Below are 27433 nucleotides of genomic sequence, written 5' to 3'. Positions count from 1 at the left end.
TTACTGATTTGTCGTCTATTCGTTATGATGTTTCCTAGTAATTCCATCTAATAGCAAAAATCTCAAAGGCAGTTTCAACTGTAACTAATGCTAAACATCGTATCAAGGGGGCGATAGTTATCGTCAATCGAGATCAAGTTAGAAACGATTCTTTAAACTCATTTTCAAATTAAAGAACACTGAAACAAAGGAAATGACGAAGTGAAATCTTAGTCATTAATGAGATTCAAACAGAAGCCAAAAGGTCGGACGACGAGGCTTATGGTTCGCATTCGTTTAAGTAGTTCTTTTCCAACTATTCAGAAGCGTGTCTCGTGCTACAGAAAAAGGTAAATTTCGATCCACAATTGCCTGAACACGTGAATTCACTTTTCAAATTGTATTGCCTCTCGTTTCCAGTGTGTTGTTTGATTTCGTAGCATTCTTAGCTAAGAGAATATATAAAGAAAATATAAATTTTTAAGCTGTAAACGTTCTTCGAAATCTTTTAGATTCCTTCATGGAGACTTCAATTTGGTGTTCCTAAAATGCATTTTTCGACTTTTCCTTTTTAACTTTATGTGACTTTTATCGAACTTTATTTTTTAATGATCTAAATTAGTATTCTGAATATATGAAAATGTGTGCCGATTGTGTTTCGTCGAGCGACATGCGTAATCTTCAATTTGTTTAAAAACAGCGCGATGTTGGACGAGAAACAACCAGCAAGGAAACAAGAAATAATATGGGCGGCCATTTTGTGGTACATTTATATACACGTCCTTGGAATATACGCTATCTGGTTTTTGTTCACTTCCGCTAAATGGATGACTGTGATTTTTAGTAAGAAAATACGTATTTTATTATTCTTTTGTTTGATACGACGAATTTTGTAACTTGTGATACATTTATCGCTTCAATCGTTCTGTGCCCCTTCACTAAAATATAGTCCTTTCAAGAGTTTAATTTATTATTTGTTCGAGGAACAAACGGTAATAAAATTATTGCGGTTTATGATCCATATTGCTTTATTCTTTCATTCTATTAAAACAATAATCAAATTCTAGCGTATACCTTTTGTGATCAGTCAATAAATTTTCCAGCATTGTTTATAACGATCCTTGGTTGCCTTGGAGTGACAGCAGGTGCCCATAGATTATGGGCTCACCGTACGTACGAAGCCACGGGATCTCTTAGGCTTCTCCTCGTGTTGTTTCACACCATAGCAGGAGTGGTAGGTACCTGAAATTTCTGCTTAAGGGATGAACCGGTTAATAAGTTAATTGTTATTATTACAGCTTACCTGTCATGTTCTTATCCTAGTAAATTATATTTTGTTTACAGGGTTCAATATACTTACCTGTCATGTTCTTATCCTAGTAAATTATATTTTGTTTACAGGGTTCGATATACGACTGGGTATTATATCACAGGCTTCATCACAAGTATTATGGGACAGATAAAGACCCTTACAATCATAAAAAAGGATTTTTCTATAGTCACTATGTAGGTAATATATTGTCACCGAGTATGGACCTTGAAGAAATCAAACGTGAGATCGATATGCGTGACATCGAGCAAGATGGCTATGTTTGGTTTCAAAAGAAGTAAGATTTTCTTAACGAACGCAAAAAATGTCTAATTTCCTTACATTTCTTATTATTCTATCAAAAATTATCTTTGACTCTTTGCTTCCACTTGTTTAAATTTCATTTCTAATAACTTGCATTGCTCTTTCTACTCTTTCCAAACAAGAGACCCTCGTTTTTTGGCAATATAACACTCCCCTAATAATTTCTGACGCTGACTCTTCTTCGCACAATTCCATTTCTTCGAGCATACATATTTTCGTTCAATATTTAACTTTTTGCATAATTTTTCACGCATCTTCGTAACCCAATTTCTCTTCTTTGTATTTACAGATTCTACTGGCCATTATTCATAATATTCGGACTAATATTGCCATTGAACGCGCCGCTGGAATACTGGGACGAATCGATGACTGAAAGCATACTGATCACGGGAGTGCTACGATTCGCCATTACGGTGAACGTATCTTGGCTGGTGAACAGTGCACGCTTGATCTGGAGTATGGAAACGCAAAAGTTAATGCAAATTTCAGATACCTTTAGCATATTGTACAAACTGTTCTTTAAAATGCCTGGTAGCCACGGCACTGTCAGGATAGACAACGATGGAATCACCGTTCAATAAAATGTTAAATTCGTTGAAAATATAAGAAGCTTGATGAATCATTTATCTGATTAATCATTTCGCTGTAATCGTTCCACAAAATTAACAAATTCCTTGAATTCGTAAAATACAATGTAAATTTAATTAGAAATTTATTTTCTTTAGTTGTCAATATCGCTTCATATCCATGTCCATTATTCGATAAAACACTATGCATTAGTTAACGAGAAAGAAATTCTCTTCTTAATATTCAAGCAACACGAAAGAATCATGAAGTTTCATACAAATAAATATTTATAGAAAAATTGGAAATTAGAGAAAAGATCTTGCATTGATATCGCAAACAAAAGATTAAAGAAATCTATGTATCGAAAATTTTTGCATGATCAAGTACCAAATCCAAAGCAAACTACTCACGGTTGCAGATTGCCACAAGACAACATCAGTATATACTTCCTAACGAAGTCATTTTGGCCGATGTATCACTACATGGTACCATGGGACTGGAAATGCGGTGAATTCGGCAGCTACGCGGACGGTTGGGCCACGTTTTTCATCAAAATATGGCACGAGCTCGGTTATGTTACTTTACTGCAAACAACTGATTCCGAGGATGTTAGAGAAATGCTTCACGAGGTGAGCAAGAAGAAAATGACGCTTGCGGAGGGCCTTGGAAAACTGAAAGAAAAATCTATGTACAACGCAAAAAGAATGAAACTGATGGTTAGGAACTGAGCTGAAAATAAAAGTGTACCGATTTGTCGCAGCTTAAAACGATAGATTTAATTGTTCTTTTATCGTCTTTCTTTACCAACGTTATTTCATATGATTCTGAGCATCGACAAATCGTACAAATTATTACTCACTGACGAATATAAACCTTTGTTACATTATGATAATATATTAATTTTATAATAACAATTATATAATTTTTGATGACAAAACCATACAAAGAAGAAAAGATCATTAAACATTTATAATTGAAATTTCATTCAACTACCTTTAGTTTATTAATCATTTTGTGTAGAGAATAATATATTAGTTAATTAGAGCATTTCGTCTCAATTGAAAATTGGGAAACTATCAATTGCTCTAGGTTGATCGGTGTTAGAATAATAATAAGGCGACGAAATATAACGGAAGAGAAACCACCATGTGAAACAAGCTTAAATTACTAAATCGCCATTCCATCAAATTATAGTTTAAACGAAATTACAATTAAATTCACACAACGAATTTAATTTTGAATTCAATAAAAACAAAAAAAAAGCAAAACAAAAAAGAACAGAAAGAAAGAGGATTAAGGAAGAAACGAGAAAGTATGTCCGTTCTAAATGCAACATATTTATCAAAATGAATCGTTCGGTAAACGTCCGGTTACGTTACTACTCATGCAACGAGAAAAAAATTAATCAAACGAAAGAAATGATTACCCTGAATGCTCTTATATAATTATCGGCATGCTACGAAATGGAATAAAATCAATCATTTCGTCCTGATCTGGTAACAAAACAACATATATATATTTGTCTCTTAAAATCTGGTAACACATCACACTTTTATTTAAAGTTAAGATTAAATCTTAGAACTAATCTCAGATAGTTCCTTGCATAGTAAACGTCTGCGAACGGACATATTTGTATGTCTGCGAAAAGATCTTAGTATACTTGTATGCGAGTTATTTCTTTATACATATGGGAAAAAACACATAGAAAAAACGAGGGCGATCTCGTGAAAAATACCGTCATATATACTTTCTTCAAAATTTCGCACAACGTTAGCGAAATTTGCCCCCCTCGTCTTTTTTCACATTAATTGCTAATCTTTATGCAATCTTTGATATCAATCTTCTGTGTACACCGTCGTACCGCCGTCGTAACGCGAATTCATACAATTATCACACTTCTTATACTCACAAGTGAATATCCGAAAAGCCAGTAGGATGAAGGAAAATAAGTAGATGCTATATATGGAAACGAAGAATTGATCAGAAACAATTGGTTGTCATAGCGACAACCAATTTTCAGAAAAACATATATGATGGATACGGCGAATGTTCTCTAAAAGTGTGCAGATCGGTGAGAAACATGTTGAGCATCCTTTTTTTTAATAAATCAATGAAGAGAAAGGATTTTGTTTCTTGTAGTGATACTTCGAAATTAATGTTCTAAGACACTTTTGGCAAAGAAAAATTCACCATATGTTTGAACGTAGTAATAATTTTGCTGCCTACTGTTCCTTTTTTTTTATGAAGTTCTGAAGATAACGAAGGAGACCCTTGTCTGAGAATTTGTTTAACTAATTTTTTAATTCTTTACACAGAGAAGGATATTTTGTCAAGGATGGAATGTCTCTTAAAAAAACAAATATTAAATATCAACAAATTTCACAAGCGTCCGCACGATAACAAAAAATATTCGAAGTAAGAGGTTCAAGTAGAAAACTGACAGTCGTTTACATTTACATTAAGCGTACAATGTTTTTTTCACTTCCTTTACAATCTTTCTTGCAATCGACTACGTTGCAAATAATTTTACAAATATACACGTGCAAATCGTTGCTGAGCACGACATGCTTTTCTTAAAGGTACCAGAGGCCTTCATATTGATCGACATCATTTTAGTTTCGTTCGGCTTTTTCTTCTTTTTTACAATCACGCTTTCTAATGTGTTTTTTCAAATAGTGTCGTAGAGTACAAATATTATTGTGTTTTTTACGCGCTCACTTCTTATTAGGGAGAGAGAACAAATTAGAAAGATATCATATTCTGTTTCTTTTATCTTTCTTAGTCTTTAACCCGAGAAGGCGTGACGCTTCTTCTATTTTTTAAACATCTTTAATTGAAGAAATGTATTGTACTATCTTTTGCAATTCTACATATCACAAATTATAATGTTAATTTCCAAAAACGAAAAGAACATTGCTTCCTACCATACGCATAGAAAAATATTTAGGACCATATCAGTAATAATAGATGAAGATAATTAATGTTGTATTCGGTAAAAAAAAAAAAAAGTAAATATAAAAGAAGAAAAAAGAAAATGTTCGGAGAAAGATCAACTAAAGCTATATTTTTTTACATCCTCCTTCTAGTTTCCGCTTTCTAAGGTTAAATTCGATCCGATAACGAGTCGAACGAGAGGAAAAGGAATATATATTAAATTCCAGTGTCCCCATAATTGACTCAAACATCACTACTAAATAATTTACGTTGTATTGTAATTAAATTTCCAAATAAAAATAAAAAAAAGAGAGGAAAGAGAAAGTAGAAACGAAAGATAGAATTTTTATTACAAAAATAGCATGCTATTATATAAGTAGGATGATAGCAAGCATCTTGGAAGGATTAAGGAACGATCATAAAAGGAAAAAGGGAAATGTGTGAGGCGAAAAACAATAGTGAAACCGTACGAATCAGAGTTACGAAAAATTTTCAATTTTTGAAAGAACGAATGATTTATAGCACTAAAAGGGCTAAAGAGGCATATTATCATAAAGCATAAAATCCTCGAAGAGTTTCTCTCGATTCACTCGGTTCTTTATGAGAAAACGTTTAACGAACGCGTCCTAATTGTGCGGTCGCTATAATAACTAGCGTTAACATAACATTTTTTTCTGATTAAACATGCTAAAAGCATTCATATCTATCTCTTTTTATCCTTCGCAGCTCTGATATCGACTATTAATATGAAATAAATAAAAGACAAAGACAGCAAAGAAGCTTTCTAAGGATAGAATTCACACTGCCATCGGATAGAGAGCTCAAGAACAGAAATTTAATTCAGTATCCATAAATCCTATGGAACAGTTTCACCAGCTATTACAAGCATCAATGTTCTTCGGAGTTTGATATATATATATATATATACATATACATATATATATATATATATATATATATATATATATATATAGTTTTAAACTATCATCGCCTGCGAGTCTATCGTTACGATCTAGGACGTCGTTAAAGTGTCTAATCGAAGTATCGATTTTCACCCATAATCACTGAGAGTTCACGTAATCATATCGACCGTGATCAGTAATCCGCAAGACAGCCTATGCCGTCAATCAAGATATAAATATTTTTTATTTTGTAGAAATTGATATTCAAAGTACGTTAATTATTATTTTAAGATTACATTACAATAACATAAGACTAATAAAATAGAATAGATCTTTGTTTGATAGTAACGCGTACTTTTGTACACTTGGGGCGAATATCAATCTTGGCGGAAACACGCAACGAAACAATATACAATGTTTTATCCTTTATTGTAAACCAATATCGGAAAAAATTGGATATAACTGATGCTAATATAACCGGCTAACTACGAATATTAAGAGCTATCCCAAAATATTTCAATTGATTACCGGATAACTTATATACCACCCCTTCCGTAAAGAACTGTACAAAAAAGTAGGCTATCGTTTACTATTTTCCATTGAGAAAACGATAAGCCTAGCACAATATTTGTGTCCGTTAATGATCTTTCTTCAAATTCACCACCATTGTCACATCTCTATCTTGTTGCGTCTGATCTTTGTCACCCCAACCCCACACGTTATGGCTTCCGTCGCCGGTTCTCTCTACTCGTTTCCGCACCAGATCTTGAGGTACTATCTTCATATCGTACGCGAGGCCAAGTTTTGAGCAGGCGTCAATGAATAATGTTGTTATGTTAACTTTGTAATTGCCCAATTCTGCCGTTTTGTAGTCCCATGGAAATACGTGATGATAGTTGTGCCAACCCTCACCTAAAGCCGTTATGGCTACCATTTTATTTTCCACGGGGTTGATATACCTAAAAAATATCATTTAATTCCTCTTCCATTACATTTTTTCTTAATATAGCTTTTTAGAAAATTAGAGATTTTTGTCATTGATTTTTTTTAACACGAAATATACGACGCCTTTTTTTCGAAACCGACTAACTCGATAAATAGAACCAAAACTATGACAAATAATACTAACTTGTCATATGGTTTGTTTCCAAACATATGGGCCGCAGAGTTAACCAACCAAGTCATATTCAGCGTATAGACGTAGCGCAAAACAGTAGCGACGAAGTAAGCGTTCCCCCAAGACTCGTCCCAGCAGTAGACAGGAATTAGAGTAGGTGCAATAAAACACAGTAGAGGCATCAGAATCACGTAATATCTGCAGACACATTGTACAACGCATTAGAAACCTTATCTTTCTTTATTTGTTCATTTTTATTTATATTTATTCAGTATATAAAATATAATTAAATTATCTAAAAAAAAAAGAGAACTCAAGATCGCTTCATTCTAGTTAAAAATACTGTAACACTACAATCTTCTGCCATAGTGATCAACCTTCCTGAATGTTTCGAATCGATTCTTAAAAATCTTGTAATTTAATATTGAATGTAGAAAGATCAAATTTTTCATTTCAGTGGGTCGCAAAAGGAATCGATAAAGGGTACTCACTTTTTCTGGAAAGACAGTATAGGATTGTTCTTCAGATCACTAAGATCAATTCCTTTGCCTTTCGCGCGAATGTCCGGATGTTTCCTACACAGCAACCAACCAACATGCGCGAAGAAGAATCCCCTCTTTGCGTTATGAGGGTCTGCGTTCGTCTCGCTGTATTTATGGTGAAGTCTGTGATCTCTGGCCCAATCGATTGCCGCATCCTATCGAGGATAAACGTATTAGAAAAAAAATAATTTAAAAACAAAAATCTATTTACTCTGAACCATTTCTAGTTGCACCAAGAGTCGGGCATTACGGGAAGTATCGCTACACGATCTTTGATCTAATTAGAGAATTAGAGATCTCGTTTACGTTTGATTTCAATTTGGAGAAATCGAATACTCTAAGAACTTGTACTTCTAGTAGAAGAACTTTTCGGACAATCCAATGATTCAAATATTTTTTTATCTCTCAATATTGTCATATCTACTTAATGTAAGCAAACGAAATCTAAGATTCCATAATTTCATCCACTAGATACAATACAGTTCGTATTAAAATGATTCAAAAGCCGTCAGGATAATAATTTTTTTTCTCTTTTCTTTCCCAGTCTTATCATATAGCGAGGTCATCATACGGTTCACCGTTCAGTAATTACTCGATCGACTGCTTACTTGGAAGGCTATTGTGTTGCCAATCATCAGAAACAACTGCAAGGGCCATTTCGCTTTGTATGATCTGTGTGCCCATAATCTGTGAGCGCCAGCTGTAATCCCCAAAGCACTGAAAAAATGCAAGCCGAGCGCTGCAAAACAAAAACAAACGTTAAGGATACTGATCTTGACCGTATCGATACGTAGGAATTATTGAATCTTCTGAAAGAACGAACTAGAGTCGACCGTTTATAAACTGGGTTTTGTAAGTTTCATTAAGTACGATAAAATTTTTATCGACATGTTTATTACGTTGCATATACCATTGTTCAATAATTAAAACTTTTTCAAAATGAAGAAAAAATCTTATCAAAGAAAATCAAGAATAAAAGAGGATCAAGTAAAAAATTAATTGTTACTTTACAATCTGTTGATAATTACGTTTGTAATTTCAATTCTATCACGATAATAATTATTATCAGAGTGAACAACAATCCAGAAAGAATTCTTTCTAGAACAAACAAGGAAATCTGAGTACGTCAACATGTCAACATGTGTGTGCAATTTAACGTCTCACTGACGCATATTATTACTTCCCATCTTCCTCTTTCAAATAATTAATTAACGCTGACTAACTTATTCGTACAAGCTTTGGTTTCGTTGGCATACAACCCACCGAACGTACGATTTCTGAACTCGAATTTGGTACGATGCCATTTTACGAGGTTATTTTATCGCATAAACAATATGACTGGGTCTAGACAATTCCACAGAAGTTGTCACGAATTTACAGGTAATTAAGAGAATTTCTGTCAAAACGGTAACGGTACAATAAAGTGAAAGAGAGTGAAGAGGCGAATTAAGTTCATTCAACTGAATTATATTGATTGCGGAATTCATAATTTTTGAATTAATGTCGATCCTTGTATCGCAACTAGCAACTTACTATGTTAGTCAATCCAAATTAATATACATGTGTTCTCTTTAAGCGCTTATCTTCCCAATCATTCAAAAAAAGAAAAAAAAATATGACCATTAATGAAATCAAATACTTTGGCACTAAAATTTTAGAAATTTAAAGTGAAGTCAAATCCCTTTGGCCTTTAAACAAGGCCAAAAGCTAAGCTAAGCAAAACATAAATTTTACGTGATTATTACCCTTATATTTCATACATAAGCAAAGTGGTGAACTATGGAATGAATTAGGATAGTAGGAATATTACGAGAGATAAGTTGAATGGATTGGTTGTTGACTTATAACAAGTCAATCCTGGTTACAAAATATTATAAATATCAGTATTAGGTAATCCACAAAAAATATTTTCAGGCTTTCACTCACCAAATAACAGCGTCGTCCATTTTGCCGATGTAAGAGCGAGGTATAATCCATAGACGGCGCCTATATGAAGATACGCGAAAATAATCACATTCCTCCAAACGATTTGTCTCTTGTATTTCGTTTTAGGCGCGTCGATCACCCTTGAGGACTCATCCAAAGTTTCACCCTCAAACAGTACACCTGTCGGGCTACTCGTTATATTCGGCGCCATACCTCCTTTCTTCCTAAAAAGGGAAAACAATGTATTAGAATTACTGAAACAATTCTACAAAGAAATTCACAAAGCTACAAGAAATTCACATGGATATTAATAAAGAGTGCAAATTTATCTACATAATTTAACATTTCAACTTCGTAATAGTATTACGTTATAATGAATTCAGAAATACTAATCAAATCCTGTTATGTTTTTATACATTTTAACTCGACACAATCGAAAGAATTGACGTCAACGTAGGTATACACAAATATGTGACGCATGATATATGTATATGAGAAATGAATCATTGGAATTAGAATGAAAAATGTGCAACATTAAGTATACATTTCTTACGCAGAATGGAATTATTATTCACAATGGTGATTCTTTTCCTTTCGCAGCTTAACAATGTGACATAAAAAACAATGTTTGGAAGAACTTTCTTGACACATATTTAAATTCAATTACGTATGTATAAGCTATTACATAATGTTGTAACGTTAAACTGTTGAAACATCTTAAAAGATATAAATAACGCATATTAAATTCTAAGGAAAGTCCAACTATAATGATTTTCTGTTTCCTTTTCTGCTATCTTACAATGATATAGGTGTATCAAGGTTACTCTCGGCTAATCAGAATCACCAAAAACTGAAAAATTCCGATACGATAGCATGGAATATATATGGTAAGTTCGACCAATACTAATTAATAATGCGTGATAATAAAATGATACTTTACTGAAAAACTCGAATATTAGTCAGTTATTAATTCATCGGCACAGTTCTTTGAACGTGTTGGTAAAGTTGATGATTATCGTGCAATTATTACACAACAGGGCAATTTTCAAATCAATTTATTAACATATGTGACCCCTTAGGTATTTCTTCGATATAAGAGTATCAATTAAATTACTCTGTAAATCTTTTTATTCCAGTAATTGACACGATGATATAATGAAAAATCTTTATTCACCGAAATTTATATCTCTTCATAAAGCAGAAAATTGTTCCATAAAACGATTATAAATCGAATTTTTTTTCTAATAAACTGACATGCATTAACTTCAATTGTATTCAACTGAACATTAAAACATTTCATTCTTTATTTAAAATGGCAATTGAATGCTGTAATAGAAAAATCACACTTCTACTTGTTTCGTTGAACCAATATACATTTATTAAGAAGTCATAATACGAAATGACATGAAATACAACAAACTCATTACAATATGGTCGCTCAATTAATGACAAAATGACACGAACGAAAGAAATATCAAATAATAATAACTCTCCATTCACTTGAAAAATAAAATAACTAACTAAGAAATTTACTAGAATTCTTATCCTTGGAAACACAAAAGTATGCCGCAGGAAACGCAGAGAACATCGAAGAAAACACAAGAGAGCAAAGAATAAGAGAACCGAAGGAAAAAAAATTCTAGCACTCACCAAACCTCCTTTCTCCGTAATAACAAAAAACCATACCTGTTCATCGGTTTACAGACGTGTCGCCTAAGTACATTCTACATCCTCATACATGGAATCTCGTGCAAACGTTGCGAAATATTTCCCGACATGAAACCGAACAACCATCCCTTCGTCCCGTCAAAACAGGACATCCCGACGAAATCGATAACACCAGCAGTGAAAACAGCTTCCCCGACCAACCTTACAAATTCAATCCATCACCTGCGACTCTACTCGTCCATGATTCAACGATTTAATCCTACGATTGACTGATTCTTTTACCATCTCCTTTTGCTAATAACGTCTCTCATTTGAAATTTAAACAAAAGTGTCCACCGTTAATATTTTACAGTTCGAAAATTCACTCTCTTTTACCTAGATATGTTTAATGAACCTTAGATCGTATTTAAATCGTCCTCAAAAGTCGCCACTTTCACTATTATCACGGGTTTATCACAGTCGTCGACCCGTAACGTCTATACATATATTCAGGGACAACAGCTGCCAGACGCCCGTTTGGCAACACCTGTAACCTCCACTACGGGTCCAGAGACAGCAAAGGGGTGGAAGAGGTGGTGGCAGTAAACCGAGTCAATGAAAAATATGCTACTGGGGTAGAAAAGGAGAATGAAATATTTCGTCGATGCCCGAACGTGGTCGTCTATCGACTGAAGGCTAGATCGCGAGACGCGCGCCCTCCTTGGCACGCAGGCTCGTCCGTACCGCGTACCGACGCGACACCACCGAAATATGTACATCTTCTTCTTCGCAACGGAGTTTCGTTGGTTGAAATTCTTTCCTAGGGTCCGTTGATTCATATCAAAGACCATAAAACCGACTAGAACGTACATCGTCCAGAACCTTGACACAAGTTCAGTTGAACAAGTTGGGGTAGAGACGAAGGTTTAGGGGAGTTGAGAAAAAAAGTTCGGAGAGAGAAAGACAGACAATGGAGGTTATGAAGGTACGAGAGGGTAAAAGTGTTGCTATAGGAGACAGAAAATGTTGAATGATAACGTTATGGGGGGGAATATAAAAGAGAGCGAGTGTAAGGATAGGGTTAGCATCGGGAATGAAATGGCGGAGATGTGGCTGCAGAATTTTTAGAAAGTAACGGAGACTGTTTGCTTTGAAAAGAAATTGCTGAATAGGAGGCAGAGATATAGCGGAGAATGGGGTGCCATGAAATGGGGTTGAAAATGATAGAGATTACGGAATGGAATGTCGCTTCGTATCTTATGTACAGAAAGTCGAATCACTAGGACAAAGAGCGAAGGACAATTCATTAGAAATTTTATAGCAGTAAACGCAAAATTTTGGGTATAAAATATAGTGAGATATGCTAGAACGAAAGATAAAGAATAGATGAATATTACAATTTTTATCAACAAAATCAGAATTTCAACATAACAATTACAGTTTTTTCCGGTTTTTTATCATTTTTATTAAGAGAAGTTTGTTCATAATTTAACATGTTCAGTACATGAAAGCGAAACTAACTTCGTATTACTGTTATACTACTTGTACTGATTATTCCTAAATACACATACATATGCAATTATTAAACATCAAATGTATGATCCATACTAAAGGAAAAATCTCCATATTTTGTAATCGAATTTCTTTATTGAATTTGAATCGCAGGTCACATCCGTAAGTCATAGGCAATTATCAATCATTTACGTTACATTAACCAATTATCAATTATACATATTCTGTTCGTTATATTGGCTGAAATTAAAAGGTCGGAAAATGACTGATTTGTCGACGTTGATAACCTCGTACATTCATCACAATGAATTTTTGAATGACCTTGTGTAAAATTACACAGTGGAAAATAAAAATATGTGTAAAATTGCAATTCACTTTTTCCGCAGATAAAAGATATCACAACAATTTATATATTACACAATGTGTGATATATAACTAGCGACGGAATTATAACATCATTATTTATATAAATTTATTTATAATGTACAATTTATGGAAGTATATTCCTCACAAGAAAAAGGTTGATACATTCAGAATATAACGTTTTGTCCAAGCCATAAAAAACAGTATCATATCCATGTAACATAAATAACGTCTTACGATATTGTTTCTGTGACAATTACATAATTAACTGTTAACGTGTTTGCATTTATAGCGATAGCGTTATAACACAAATTATTGATCCATATTCGTCAACAATTTGTTAATAAGAAATGATACATATGCCATAAATTAAAGGAATCATCAGTCGAAACGCAATTAAATTGGAAATTTAATTCTTTGACTTCTTTAGAATCTAGCACTCTTCTCAGATAACGTACAATTTGCTATGGGCACTATAATTACAATATTTTAGTTATTGTATCTTTTCACTTCTTGTTTAACTTTTTACTATATACAATCTACTATATAAAAATTTATTATATAAAATAAATTAACTTTTTATTTTATTATTTATAAGCATTATTTTATTTAGAATAATAAAGTAATCGGAAGCAGGACAACTATACCGATCGATATTAGACTATTCGTGCGTTAATTCGATAGTGATCAAGGATCATAGAGATTTTCTAATGGTATGAAGATAAGGAGAGATTACGTACCAAACAAACGTATCGCGTGATTACATAAAGCTAATCGTATTTACGTAATTCGCCTAATAAAATACTTTTCTATGCTTACATGCGATACACCTTGACTACATCGAAATATATATAGCCATAGTTCTAAAATTTCAATCGATCATTTCGTCGAGTGGATATAATTTATTCTCAACTTATTCACAGGTAGATACCAACTATACCAATATAAGATCTTGAAATAACCGAATTATGTCATGATGATATGATGATTAAATGGACAACCAATTTAGCGGTCAAAGAAATTCATAAACAGATGAAAGTAGGAATTATGTCGAATTGAATAGAAACGTGAACGAATACTTCTTAGACTATTTATGAATGCACGAACACGCGCGGCTAAATATTTAGAAACTCGTGTTCTATTCTAATCCACGTTTAATCAATACCATTTGTTTATAATTTTTCAATATTTTGTCACATATATCTTTCAAACATTATCATTGTGGTATCAGTGAAACAAATGATAGATACAACAACGTTTGACTTTTTATCAATTTTCCATTGTACGTGATCGGTCAATGTCGACTCTTTATCTTTTACATTTATAGTGTCTATCCTCGACCTACCAAGAAAAGGTTCTCGTGTGTAACTTTAATTATTTGATTAGCCACCGGTACCTGCTGCTCGAAGAGTTAAAGCTAATAATATCCAGCTTCATGAATTCATATCGGTTATAAATGAATAAATGAAAAACAGAATAAGAATAAATGAAGATATGACAAGAATTCAATATATAATGCTATATATGAAAAACTGTAAAAAATTAATAAAATATATATTTACAATCATCTAAGTTTCTTTACATATCAATAAAGAAAATATTCGATATTAGAAAGCAAGCTACACACATGTAATGTACGTACCTGTAAGTATATTATAACATTGCATAGATGATTGTAATTGAAATGATATGTTAAAAATAAACAGGCATGGTCTTATCTCGATAAAAATTAACATTAATTTTTTTTTTACAGTGACAACAATAGTCTATGTGTATCGTAAAGATAACAAATCTGTCAAATATTCCACCAGCTGGTTATTTTGGACAGTTCTCATATTAAAAATAATTTATAGATGGTAAATGTATGAAAAAAAGGATATTGTCTTGAAAATTCTTCGAATAGGATTTGAATTTGCAATAGACTGCATACCAGTACGGCTGGCATCTTACAGATCACGCCACTGTCATTTCAGTTACAATCATAGTTTCACTTTAGAAAATAAAATTTTAATATTAACTCTTTCATAACGTATAAAATTCTACGATATTTATGCGTATAGGTTGCTAATAAATACCACCAATTACGTAACGTAGTTGTTTATACTAATATTTATCCCTCCACAAAATATTGTGAAAGCAGAAATGCAAAAAAAAGCTTTACGAAAATAAGATAGTTATTTTTCATATCACCTATCGTAAATCTTTCGTTATTTTATAACACTTATAACTGAGAGGCTTGGAAGTTTAGAAATCTTATAAATTATTGATTAATATCATTAACTTCAATTTGTCAGACTCTACTCTTGATTCATTCATGATCTATCTATTGTTACCATTAGTTTCAGTTTTTCAAACGTTATTATTGTGCAAAAACTCATTAAAAAGATTAAGATGCGTAAGAGCTATGACCGCACTCCTTGTAACATTATACACTGTTACATTTAATTTGCAAAAATTCGAATTATAGAAATATTTGAATCAAACCACAAGCACGTGAACTGGTAATCTAATCTAAAGTGACTCTGAATATGTCTTAACACTAAATGTGCAAAGTTAAAACCTAGATATATTGTGGAGTTATCAATGACTTTTGTCCCTTAGATTTATTGCAAAATCTGACGCAAAGCTGCTCCTCATTAATATTCGATGTCTGACAATAATAAAACTTCAGATAATATTTACTTATATTAAATATAAATGATAAAAGACTAGAAATAATTTCATCTGATTTGAAGTTACAAATAAAAACCAGGAAAGAAAAAACGGATTTACATGTAATTGAATTTTAATTATAAATTACGTAAATGCGCGTGCAATATTAGAAAAACATTTGTAGATATATGCATATGTATAGTTCTTTTTGTTACAATTTTCTGTTGTCATTGAAAACATTAAAATTAGCTATTGCTACAAATACGTGCAGGACTTGGTAACAAAATGCAGTGGGACAATGTTAATCCTATGAAAAATTGAGTAAAATATAAATCGAGTCTATAGAAAGGATTAAATACCTTACATTTCGTAATAACGTCCAATAGATATATAGTATAAAAAATACACATTATACACACATAAGTATCATATTTCGTTCAATCATCCATGATATCTGTATCTGTTCTAGGAAACAAATTTCTGAATGAATGAATAATAATCGTAAATCGTTCGAACTGTAATGAGCAATAAAAATCATGAAAGGAGGTAAAAAAGGAATTAATGTTTACCAAGATTTTCTGAATTACGCGGGAAATTCAAGTAGTATTAGCAGAGTATAAAGTAGTATAGGCAGAGTAAACGCCAACAAGCGCAGAAACGCTTCGATAATAGTGAGTTTCTGCTTGATAGAGGGACACCTAAAATCAGACACGTTGCGACGCCCCTCGAACTACGGCTCAGCTGAGATGGTCTGAGCCAATCACGCTGCGCATTGCTGCTCTCGCCACTTCAAACCAGCGAATGGTGTTCGTTGAAATACGTGCGGCTGGTCGCGCACCACACTAGAATAGTATCGACGTGTTTCTGCACCGTATACTAGAATACATATACCTCGTGGAACTCGCAATCCGCAACGGCCACGTGTCTGTGTGTTGGCAGAATACGTGTGAGGTGAGCGCCATAGGCTTTGAGAACGGGGAAACGTGAATTTACCGGGCCGAACAATCGAGAAAAATGAATCGAGAGCTGGAGAAGGGAGAATAGACTGATTCTCCGTTCGAAGCGAGTCGAATTATATCGGAAGACTGATTTTCGAACGGTGAATGCAAACGTAACACCACGCTCTGAATCGTACGGAAAACACGCTCAATCGATGAACCTCCATAGAGCAACCTTGAGCATGAAACTAAGAAGATTTAGGTTCAGAAGAAGGATTTCTAGTATTTCGGGTATACACGAAAGAGTTGTAAGAAAATTATGGCTAAAAGAGTGGGAGATTGGAATAAAGCAATTTCGTTACCGCATAAGATGATATAAATACACGCCGCACGTATAGTCGACAGAAACTGTAAGATGTTAAATCTTAGTAGAGTTATTTCGCAGTTGGATGTTAATTCAGAAAATTGTTTTTACCATATAATGAATCAGTTTTATCTACTAACACTTTAAAACTATGTGAATAAAACTCACGATGTTCGTAAAAGATATCAGAGATATTGATCTCCAGAAAGATTAAAAAAGAATTAATGACAAAGAATTATATTATGGACTTAGCATACTCATTCAACAATATTTCTCTAAGTGGAAGTAATTTAATCTACGATATCAACATGTGGCACTCATCAATTATACGTATTATGTTTTGCGTTTGGGTTGGCAGGTGTAGAAATCGTTAACACGTAACCGTAGTTTTATTCGAGGTTCCCACAGGTATCTGAGTTTGTGCCTTTGGCTCGGAGAATGATTTTGCTTTGACTATTGCTTTTTCAGTTATATGTGAACAGGATAAAATATATTATTTGTTTCTTTATCTTTCTTTATACTTCCATTACCAAATATTACTTATATTTCTATAATTCTACATTACAAAAATAAAAAAGTCTAGAACTTTATAAAACATTACTTTGTAGATATATTTCTCTCAAACCTGTGCTTTTTCCACGAATTCAATGTATTTCAATAGCAACAATTAGGAAACTTCGTTTATACGAAATATTTAAATAATCGATAAATAAATCTCTTTAGTATTGCGTGCAATTTGTCATAACAACTAGCGCAATTATAAAACGTAATTGGTGACGTTGATACAATTGTCGTAACTTCATATACAGTACAGGTTTCGTTATGTTCCTTAATTCACACTCTGGCGAAGATTCAACTCAATGATAACTGTATGAGGTCTTATAGCCAAGCTTATAAAGAATTTTGTGCCAATAGATCTCGAACGCGTTCTGCTATTCACCTATTGACTTAATACGTTCACTGGTGATTGAGTTTTCCCAGATCAATTTTACCTTACTATATTTTCACTTCTATTATCAGAAATATATTTTTTGAAAACAAAAATTAATGAAAGAAGATTTCAATATAAAATTTGTATAATACATACAAATGGATATAACAAAATCTATATATATATATATCTTTGGTTTGATAGAAAAGTGACATAAATAAGAAAAATAAATTATTCTGCAAATCAATTCAAAATAAAAAAAATTGAAATAAAAAATTATTAATTATTCGATTATTTACCGATGAAAAAGTTTTTTTCTTATAATCTAGTTAACTTTTAAGTTTTAAGTCTTTAATAAAATATTATCCATGCATGTAACTCACTAATAAGAAAAGAGCTACAGAATTAAAATAATTTTTAAACCTATGATATTTTCTTAAATAATATAATTTCATTGCATAAAATAATAAATGTTTAATTCTCGAAATTGTTCCTCTTCCAGCAAACTGACGATATATAGCAGGTGGTTTTGACCCGCTTTCATGTCGCTTCATCCGATATCCGAGACTTAAAAGCAATAGCTCGCATTGTGTCCGCATATTTGCACTAGTATGCAATTTATGTGGGCATAAGAATCATTGTATTTTATTTTTTGGATTTACTTCAAATCTAACAAAAACACACATGGCGGAACTTCGTTACATCAGAAAGTGCAACTTTAGTACAACTTGAAAAATAATTGATAATTATCTTGATTTAAATAATTTACGAGAATCTGATAGCTCTTAACGAGATCGTCGAATAATGGAATTTTCTATAATTAAAAAATTGAGTTGATTTAGACAAAAGGCAGATGCGAAATAAGTGAGGAGGAAACTTTCAGAAATGTTGAAATGCGCATGACACGTAAGATTTACGCAGGTATATGGGTTACCTTATACGACATAGAGGCATGCATAAAGCGTCAAAAAACGTGGAAAACGTAACTATAAAATGCAAATAAAAGGAAAACCCCCAAGCGTGATTAAGTACATTTATGAAATTTCTACACGATCTCTTTCTAATTAATTTCAAATGCTAATCAAACTATTATTATGTACTGTAGTCATTTATACATACATTACATATTTTACAGTTTAGGAAATATACGAAAAATATAGGAGTTCATCTTAAACTAAATTAGCCTATGCAAACTTGATATTTTAAACGTTCGACAAATATGTATACTTACATGTCGCTTCAAATATTGAATGGATCTTATTGTATTAATAACTAAAATGGCAAACTCTTACCGAATTCCTACGAATTAACAATATTGGTATTTGCGCAATTACACATCAAGTAGGTATACATATACTCACTATGTTTACTTGTTCGTATATTTCATATTTTAAACCGTACCATAAAGTGTTTATCCAAATTCGTAAAATGTACAATTATTGTTAGAGTTGCATATTTATATCGTTGATATAAAATAAATACACGTACTAAAACATTCTATCAATTCATTCTTTCCGCGTTTTTGAGAGCTTCGTTACACCGCGAGAAGCTATTAAAAATGTTAACTTTTCTATCTATATCGATTTTGTATCCTTTTGACAAAGAAATTCGCATATTCTAACGTTTTAGATCCAAGAATTTAAAAAAGAAGAAAAATTCTCCTTTACAGAAATTTGTCTATATCTCACCAAAAAATAAATTGTTTAATCGCTTTATTACGCGTCTAACATTGAGCGTATTGCAAATTCTTTAGGAACATAACTGTTCATTTCACGTAAATTAACTTTTTGTATCGTCGAATATTGGCGACTGTCATGGCGGTCGACATGTTTGAACTTCACGGTGCGTAATTAATTTCTCTAAACGCTCTTAAGAGTCTTCAATTTCAAACGAAAATTTTATGTTAATAGATAACGCACATAACATCAGCAGTCCTATAGAGAAGGGGAATGAATTTTAACGACACGTAAATTACATTAGAATTACAAGCGGAAGAAAGGTATAGCTAAACTAAACTTTGAACTTGGAGCTAAAGTCGTATGTCGGAAGGTAAAGGTTAATCTGGAGATACAATTGATTCGCATAAATCAGAAAATGGAAAAATTAAAGCAATGAAACTTCAACTACATCTCCAATCAACGCTCAAAATATATATACGTACATGTATTAAATAAGCTTATCACACCATGTCCAGTAACAATGAACGTGCATGCGTGAACGTTGAACAAATGCACAACGGAGTATACTATATGGTGTAATAAATGTGTAGGCAACGAACGTCACACACGAATGACGAGAAGCACGAGATGCTGCGTGCGAGAGAATCACGAGGCTTCGTTCGCTTCCTCGTCCGCGTATTACGTGACTCAGTTGTTGACTAGACATTAATTTGAAAAGTGAAAAGCGTTATTACGTTGTCGATCTAATTATGCGTTCTTTAAAGAAAAATATTTGCACAGACACGTTATCAAATCTATTAAATAGTTCAACTGTGCATATAAATATTACACGCTTAAATGACCCCGAGTTTTGATTAACGACGTCCCCACTACTTTTTAGAACTGCACGTTCCAAGCAATCTTGGAACTGTATAAGTACGTTGATGATGCAACCTTACAATTAAATTGTTGAGATGCGTACCATCGAAACAATACCGTAAGCAACAATCAATGTTAATTGCGCGGTAATTAATTTCTAATTCTTAAACATTGTCGACTCTCTGAATATGAATTCCATATGGCAGAACGTAAAGCTCGATGTTATGAAGGTAGGACGTTGTTATGTCTCATTCACGATCACGTATTCGCAGTAGAGTGAGCCAAAGTAAGATAACACCGGGGATTGTAAGCGAAGAATGGTGTACACATAGCATGTAGCATATGCGTACGCATATAGCATATCGTACAAATCTCGTATTCAGACATAAAGTAATTAAGTAAGATTTATTATAACTTTATGTAAAATATCGGATGTTTATAATTAAAGTGGCACTCCATTTACATGAACAAATTATTGCCAAGCGTCAATCCACTTATATGAGCGTCTAACATTGAAATGTAAACAGTAGGAACAGGTGTTACGTGAAATACTTTCATGTTTTACAATTGATAATTTTTACAAATTTTTATTACAACATTGTTATATATTTAAGAACAAATATTCGGTGGAATTCTCTTATACGAACACGAACTCCTATTAACAGAACGAAAAATCACAGATGGTAGGGAGAAATACGTGGCACTCCTATCATATCAACGACTTAGTTATATGAATCAACTTGTCCCCCGGCAAGTTCAAGTTTATATATCGTTATATGATCGACGTATAGTAGATCACGATTTAAGTTACATACATGGCAAAAATGAACACTCATCGTTTTTGATATTTGAAGACTTTATGTATATACGGATTCTTGTTTCGAACAATTTGCATTTTCATCCAGGAATTACGGAGAGTCTACTTACAAAATGTTCGAAGTCCATCATGTCGATGTACAAAGATTTTCTTCACAGAATTTCAGAGTTAAAGTCCACGTATGAGATTGTCAATCGTCATCGGTTGAGGCAAGGAAAGGCGCAAATGCAATAACACCGGTGATGATCTCACGTACTTAAGATTAAATTGTCTTATGTGGAATAGCTGCAAAATTTCACGCGTAATTTGCGCACTATATTTAAATCGTGTCTTAATGCGATGTAATAATGCGAATAACACGTTGCAAACTATTATCATTTACAGGGTTATGAATATTGAGTCATTGAGTGTATGAAGCAAACATACATCCTTTATTATTCGCTACATCATTGCGATTTTGTCATTGAACTTCCGAGATCAAACCGAGGGCATAGTTGATTGAATCAACTTGAAATACGTTCGAGAGGAGTTTAAAGAGGCAGTCAAGTGAATAGAAGTTGTTCGAGCATTATGAGGTATTGTAGACTCGTACTTTCAACTGATTTCAGTTTCTTTGTGTCGTATAATGAGCTGATTGCGAGCCGTAATAGAAGAAAATACCGAGCTGTGATACTTCCGATGTAAAATAACAAGAGAAAGGTGTTGTGAGACGAGAGAATTCGCGCGAATAAACTTATCGAGCAAAGTATACGCATAATTATCGAATTTTAAAAAATTCGGCAACTTGGAAATTTAGGAATTTTTGATAATTTAGTAATTTTGAGATAGTCTCTGTGAGATGTGAATTTCTGACAATTTGAACTGCACTATTGGGACAAACAGCTACATCCACGTAATACTGGATCATTAAAAGTAATTAATCTAATAGTTGTTTAAAAACAACAGCTTCCAGTAATCCTATTATTTACTTCGACATTATAAATAAATGAATAGCTTTAAGAAGCGTAAAAAAAGACTTGTGCATAATATATAGCTGCATGCCATTTTGTATATTTGTGTAATACTGTATCATGTATATGGTCAGTAAATTCAGCGTGCAGCTTTAACATTAGTCCATTGAAACAAGATAATGACAAATAAATGTCATAGGGTGCCGCTTTTTTATAGCAATGTTAAATAAAACGTAATGGGCAATTAACGTTCAAGGTTGGGGCACTCGCACACATACATATTTGCATATTATCGCAACTATATTCAGGAAGTAATCGTTTACAATTTAGAACGACACACTTCTGATAACGTATAACCACGGTCTCATAATCTTTCCTGCGTACATCCGATAAAATCAAGCATAACAGTGGTATTGAAACCACGTAATACTAATATCGATCATAATGACTATGCTAAAAATGTTACAGATGTTCAAGAAAATTACATGGAAAAAGTTGCCCAACTAAATACATTAATCGTAGGTGACATTGCACGAAATTCTAATTCGGAATTTCTATATTTTATGGAAATGCATGTATTAAATTCTTAGGAAAAAGATTATTCCGTTTTTTCATATAATCCGATTTTCATATAATCTGTAGTAACATTTTTTTAGTATATGTGTTGTAGATGTATTATAGGTGTGAGTAGTACATGTTTTAACCGTACGGCGTATAAATATATTTCTGTTTACCTTTGCGAAACATGCTCATAACTGATTATGATAATTCTTTATTTAATATATGCATGCATGATGGTACTACCTCACCATATTATAATTCAAAAATTAATTTTGATTCCGAAGTTCCATGACGTATTGCTATGCTATGAAAAAATTATTCCTTATTTTTATTTCTTCTTTTCCCGAACAATTGTCGCTATTTGAAGAATTCGTAAAATACTTAGGATAAAATGGAGTAATTTCGAGATTTTATAGTAAGTAAATTGAAATTATTTTAAATGCAAAGCAGGTTCAAAATGAACATGACTGAAAGAGTTATTGCGGTCGTTGAAGTTTACAAAGATATATATATAGCCTAACTAATTAACACCTATATATTACGGAACACCTGAAAACTGAAACATTCTAGTTATAGAAATTCGAAGGTAATAATTAAAATATTATTATCTAATATTATTTATATATGTTTTATAATATGTATTATATATTATTATTAATTTTACACTTGTAGTCCAATATGGTGTGCAGATTTGTCAATACAGTAGTAATTAAGAAATCTAAATAGAAGTAACTTTTCAATACAATATTTAACAATATAAGTGATTTATGTACTTTAAAATAATGTGTCAAAGAATGCTAATATTTGTTATGTAAGTAACTGAGGAAATAAACAACAATTATGAAATAGTGTGAGAATTTCAAACATGAAAATCTATTATTGATAAAAGCTTATTCGATTTTTGCAACGATAGGACATGTAAAATAACTGACGCACAAAAATATTTTCTATGGTCGGAAGTGCAGTATATGGGAGCTGGATCGAACCGCTGCTACTAATCGACTTTAATCGAATCGACGTTTCCGGTGGCCGATTACATCCTCGTATTCGATCAAGAATGAAATTGTAAACGACGCGCCGCGAATGTATCATTAAATTAAAAATTGCAACTACTTCCAACTAGATTATAAATATAGCTTTCACTCTCAGAAAATGAGAAACTGTTGTACGCAGAAAAAAAAGTTCAAAACCGTGAGATAACATCTAATAAAAATATCCGAGTTAAATTTTTGACGAGCGAATTTACCGAGAACATAAAGTAATATTTGTTTCAGGTTCTTAAGATCCATCTTTTGATTTCATTAAATTAAAAAAAAAAAAAAAAAAAAAAAAATAGGTTCTTATGTAATTTTGTAAGTATTAGTGTAATAAAGTTATGAAATAAAAAAGAGAGTGTTTTATTTCGTTAAAATTGAACGAATTTTTGAGAGATTAAATTATAATATGAATATTGTGGTACGCATCGGTCAACTTTTCTAAATTTGTAGGCCCAGTAACAGTGTGCGTTGAGAGAAATACTTGGCTACCCGAAGTAGAAGCGGAATAAACACACTGGATCTACTTAGATCAACGGTCAACCTTTGCCAATAACAAGTGAATCGAAGAAATGTTTCCAAACAGCTCAACAGGTTTGACACTGCTGAGACGCTGGTCCGAGGATTGGCACGCACTGTATCCTTCAACCTCGTTAAAGAATTGGTAATTCGCACTTCGAATTCAATGGCCTTGAACATGTTTCGAATAAATCATAAGTCAGTGCCATATCTTATACAAATAGAACATGTCAAAATAATAGAAAAATATGTGCAGAATTATGAATATTGTAAGATCGATGAGAAAACCTTTGCATTGAGTGGTGAAATTATAGCGTGAATATAGATATATTACATTAAATTTCGTCTACTACCTCATAATTCCTATACTGACTTAAAATATTTGAATTAATATTATATACGTTATTCTACCGAGATATACAATGAAGCTGAAATTTTTAAGAAATTATAATACCCAATTATTTATAATTACTCATATTACTGATTACGATCACTACTTTCACAATATCTTACACTATCTTGTAACCACTATCTATACTATCTAAGCACTGTAAAAAGTGCATTATCTTCTCTTCGAAAATTTCCAACAAATCGATATTGTAAACGTAAAGTAAAAGATCAAATATTATACCACGCTCGGAATTAAAAGTACTAGTTTATTTTAAATGGCTTAAGTTATGCGAAACAAACCATCTCCGGGATAGCGGGAAATACAGATAAGAATAGATAAATATTTAGGTTTCAAATAGTAAGCAATGCCACGAAAAGACAGTAACAAAAAAAGAAAGAAGAAAGGCACGTAGCCAGGTTTACATCTAAATAAAAACATAAAAGAGAACAAGGAAAGCGTAACTATTTTTACTACTTGTCGCGCGGTATCGTAAATCTTGTTATCGCTTCATAACTCTCAGGCGAACGTTCGTGCGACCGTAGTACCCCGTTCCTAAAGTTACTAGGATCACATATATGTGCATATATTGCAACATACTAGAAACGTATACGAATTTGAAATTCAAGAAATGTCATTTCATGTGCGTGTTCTCATACCGTATCGAAGGAAGGAAAAGTTAAAAATTTGTATTTTTGTCTACAAAGTCTAAAACAGACTTATATTACTTACAGCAATATCAAGCGATAAAAAATCTGGTAATTTCAATACTAAAGTCAACATAACGTTATAGTATTTGACTCGTTATATATAAAAGAGAAATTGCTTAAAAGATGTTTATAGTCGCAAAAGAATCAACAGAGGATAATATAGTTTACAACTAATTATACGAAAGATCTTACGACTAGCATGTACTCAAACAAAGTACTCAACGCTAGAAACAACGTGTATGATGATTTATTTAGACGCCATAACGATTAAAGACTGCGGCAAACGTGATATTGAGACTTTATATTGTAGACAAGATACACAGAAACGTAATTAAAGCTGTCATATCTAGCACGCGTCAATGAAATTTATCTTGGATGGATGGCCTTACGTTACCTGCGGTCGTTTATTTTTTTCAAGTTATATTAATTAAAAAACGCGTGATTTGCTTGTCTCATCCAAATCAAGCAATCGTGAGTTTTCTTTTTTTCGTTTCGTGAGTTTTTCGAATTTCGATTCGAACTTTCATGGGAAAAAAGAAATTGAATGTTTGTCACTCAGTGTTCATCACTCTTTAAACGTTAAATTAAGGTTTTTTTATTGCTATTGCTATGGTACGGTTCACGCGAAGGGAGAAATTTCCTTATTATACATGTATATGCGTGAAATAGGTAATACGCAAATCCGGTATTATAGAGCCAGCAACATTAAAATTAATGGTACATTATTTAACGCTATTCTAGTTCGTCCGTTAACACTATAATTATCAAAAGTAAAATGACTTATTTGTAATTTTGAACTTGAAAAAAAATGTTCTTGGTTTATAATAAGGTATTCTTAAAACTGCGATTGTTTTGATGATTTTATACATACAAATACAAATTTTATATTTATATACACATGTATATATATCTATATACGTTTCTTCTATCTTGATTTATTTGCTAAAAATACTGTATCGTAGTTGTAAATAGTTTTAAAATCGAATTATTTTTGAACAACGAACATATACAGCACACACTATAACACTATTACATCATCTTGAACACTGATAAATTCTCAAACGTACGAAAGATCTGATCACGCGATGTTGTGATGACCGGCCGTCTGCCGAATTGAGAAACACAAACGGAATTATTCCAGTCTTTTATCAATTCGCAAACAAAGAATGTTGTATAAGAAATGACTGTGAAAGAAGGAGATTATCCTATAAACTTTGATTTCTTCTCTCTCTTTTTTATCTATCTCTTCCTTCTTATCTTCTATCTCTCTTTTTTTTCTCTCGTCTTACATTAAGTTCGAAATTTTTAATTTTACTAAATGGAATAATTCGAAGATTCTTAACGACGAATATATACGATCGTATGTAAGAGACGAACAATGGAGATAGAACAGTAAAGAAAACATACCTGTTAGCTCTATTACTACCCTTGTTGAATTATTCGCCGGTTAACCTTTCTCGTTTAACCAACTTAATGAATGTTATCGCCTTACGTCGTCGATGTGACACGATTTTATAAATTAATTACTGCTACACAAAGGTCTTTCTCTTCTAATCGTCCAAATTGACTCTTTGAGATGCACTATTATCGCTCGCGAATGGATTCCCAGTCTCGAAATTGAACGATCTGACAGCAAAGCAAGACTGAAACGCCGGCAACACGAGGCAAGAGCTAAATAGCCGACAAACACAAGCACAAGCGCGCTCATCGTTAGACGAAAGAACTAGTGGCGCCTCCCCGCGTTCATCCTGTGACCTTACCGGCAAATGCGTAAGTATGCGTGGTTCTATATATATATATATATATATATGTGTGTACCTACATCGAAGAAAATACATATGCACATAATTCTTTACGCAGTATTCAATATATGTACATATTCTTCTGTGTTAATGAAAATAAAACACATT

At 32.6% G+C, this 27433-nt stretch overlaps 2 protein-coding genes and 1 long non-coding RNA gene across 5 annotated transcripts; 2 read left to right on the top strand and 1 right to left on the bottom strand.

The window, feature by feature from the left end:
- Window positions 1-204: 204 nt before the first annotated feature.
- Window positions 205-6607, top strand: LOC126914715 (acyl-CoA Delta-9 desaturase). The gene is made up of 6 exons (XM_050719071.1): window positions 205-329; window positions 680-822; window positions 1083-1213; window positions 1381-1586; window positions 1902-2084; window positions 2598-6607. Exons 1-6 carry the CDS (start codon window positions 220-222, stop codon window positions 2905-2907), a joined length of 1083 nt encoding a protein of 360 aa, XP_050575028.1. The 5' UTR covers window positions 205-219; the 3' UTR covers window positions 2908-6607.
- LOC126914716 (acyl-CoA Delta-9 desaturase-like) lies at window positions 6426-27164 on the bottom strand. 3 transcript variants are annotated; one of them, XM_050719074.1, is made up of 6 exons: window positions 26931-27164; window positions 9601-9824; window positions 8283-8413; window positions 7624-7829; window positions 7145-7330; window positions 6426-6974 (listed from the first exon to the last, which is right to left on the bottom strand). In XM_050719074.1, exons 2-6 carry the CDS (start codon window positions 9809-9811, stop codon window positions 6653-6655), a joined length of 1056 nt encoding a protein of 351 aa, XP_050575031.1. In that variant the 5' UTR covers window positions 9812-9824; window positions 26931-27164; the 3' UTR covers window positions 6426-6652. The 3 variants fall into 3 exon arrangements, with proteins under 3 accessions (XP_050575031.1, XP_050575030.1, XP_050575029.1); XM_050719073.1 differs by lacking the exon at window positions 26931-27164 and adding an exon at window positions 20169-20189; XM_050719072.1 differs by lacking the exon at window positions 26931-27164 and adding an exon at window positions 11287-11309.
- Window positions 16527-21016, top strand: LOC126914889 (uncharacterized). Its single transcript, XR_007709910.1, has 2 exons — window positions 16527-19348; window positions 19637-21016. It is a non-coding gene; the product is annotated as an uncharacterized LOC126914889 (long non-coding RNA).
- Window positions 27165-27433: the final 269 nt, after the last annotated feature.

Source organism: Bombus affinis, chromosome 3, assembly GCF_024516045.1.
Source record: "Bombus affinis isolate iyBomAffi1 chromosome 3, iyBomAffi1.2, whole genome shotgun sequence".
Classification (NCBI taxonomy): Eukaryota; Metazoa; Arthropoda; class Insecta; order Hymenoptera; family Apidae; genus Bombus; species Bombus affinis.
The sequence above is the reverse complement of the archived record's forward strand: the minus strand, read 5'-3'. Positions and strand labels throughout refer to the sequence as shown.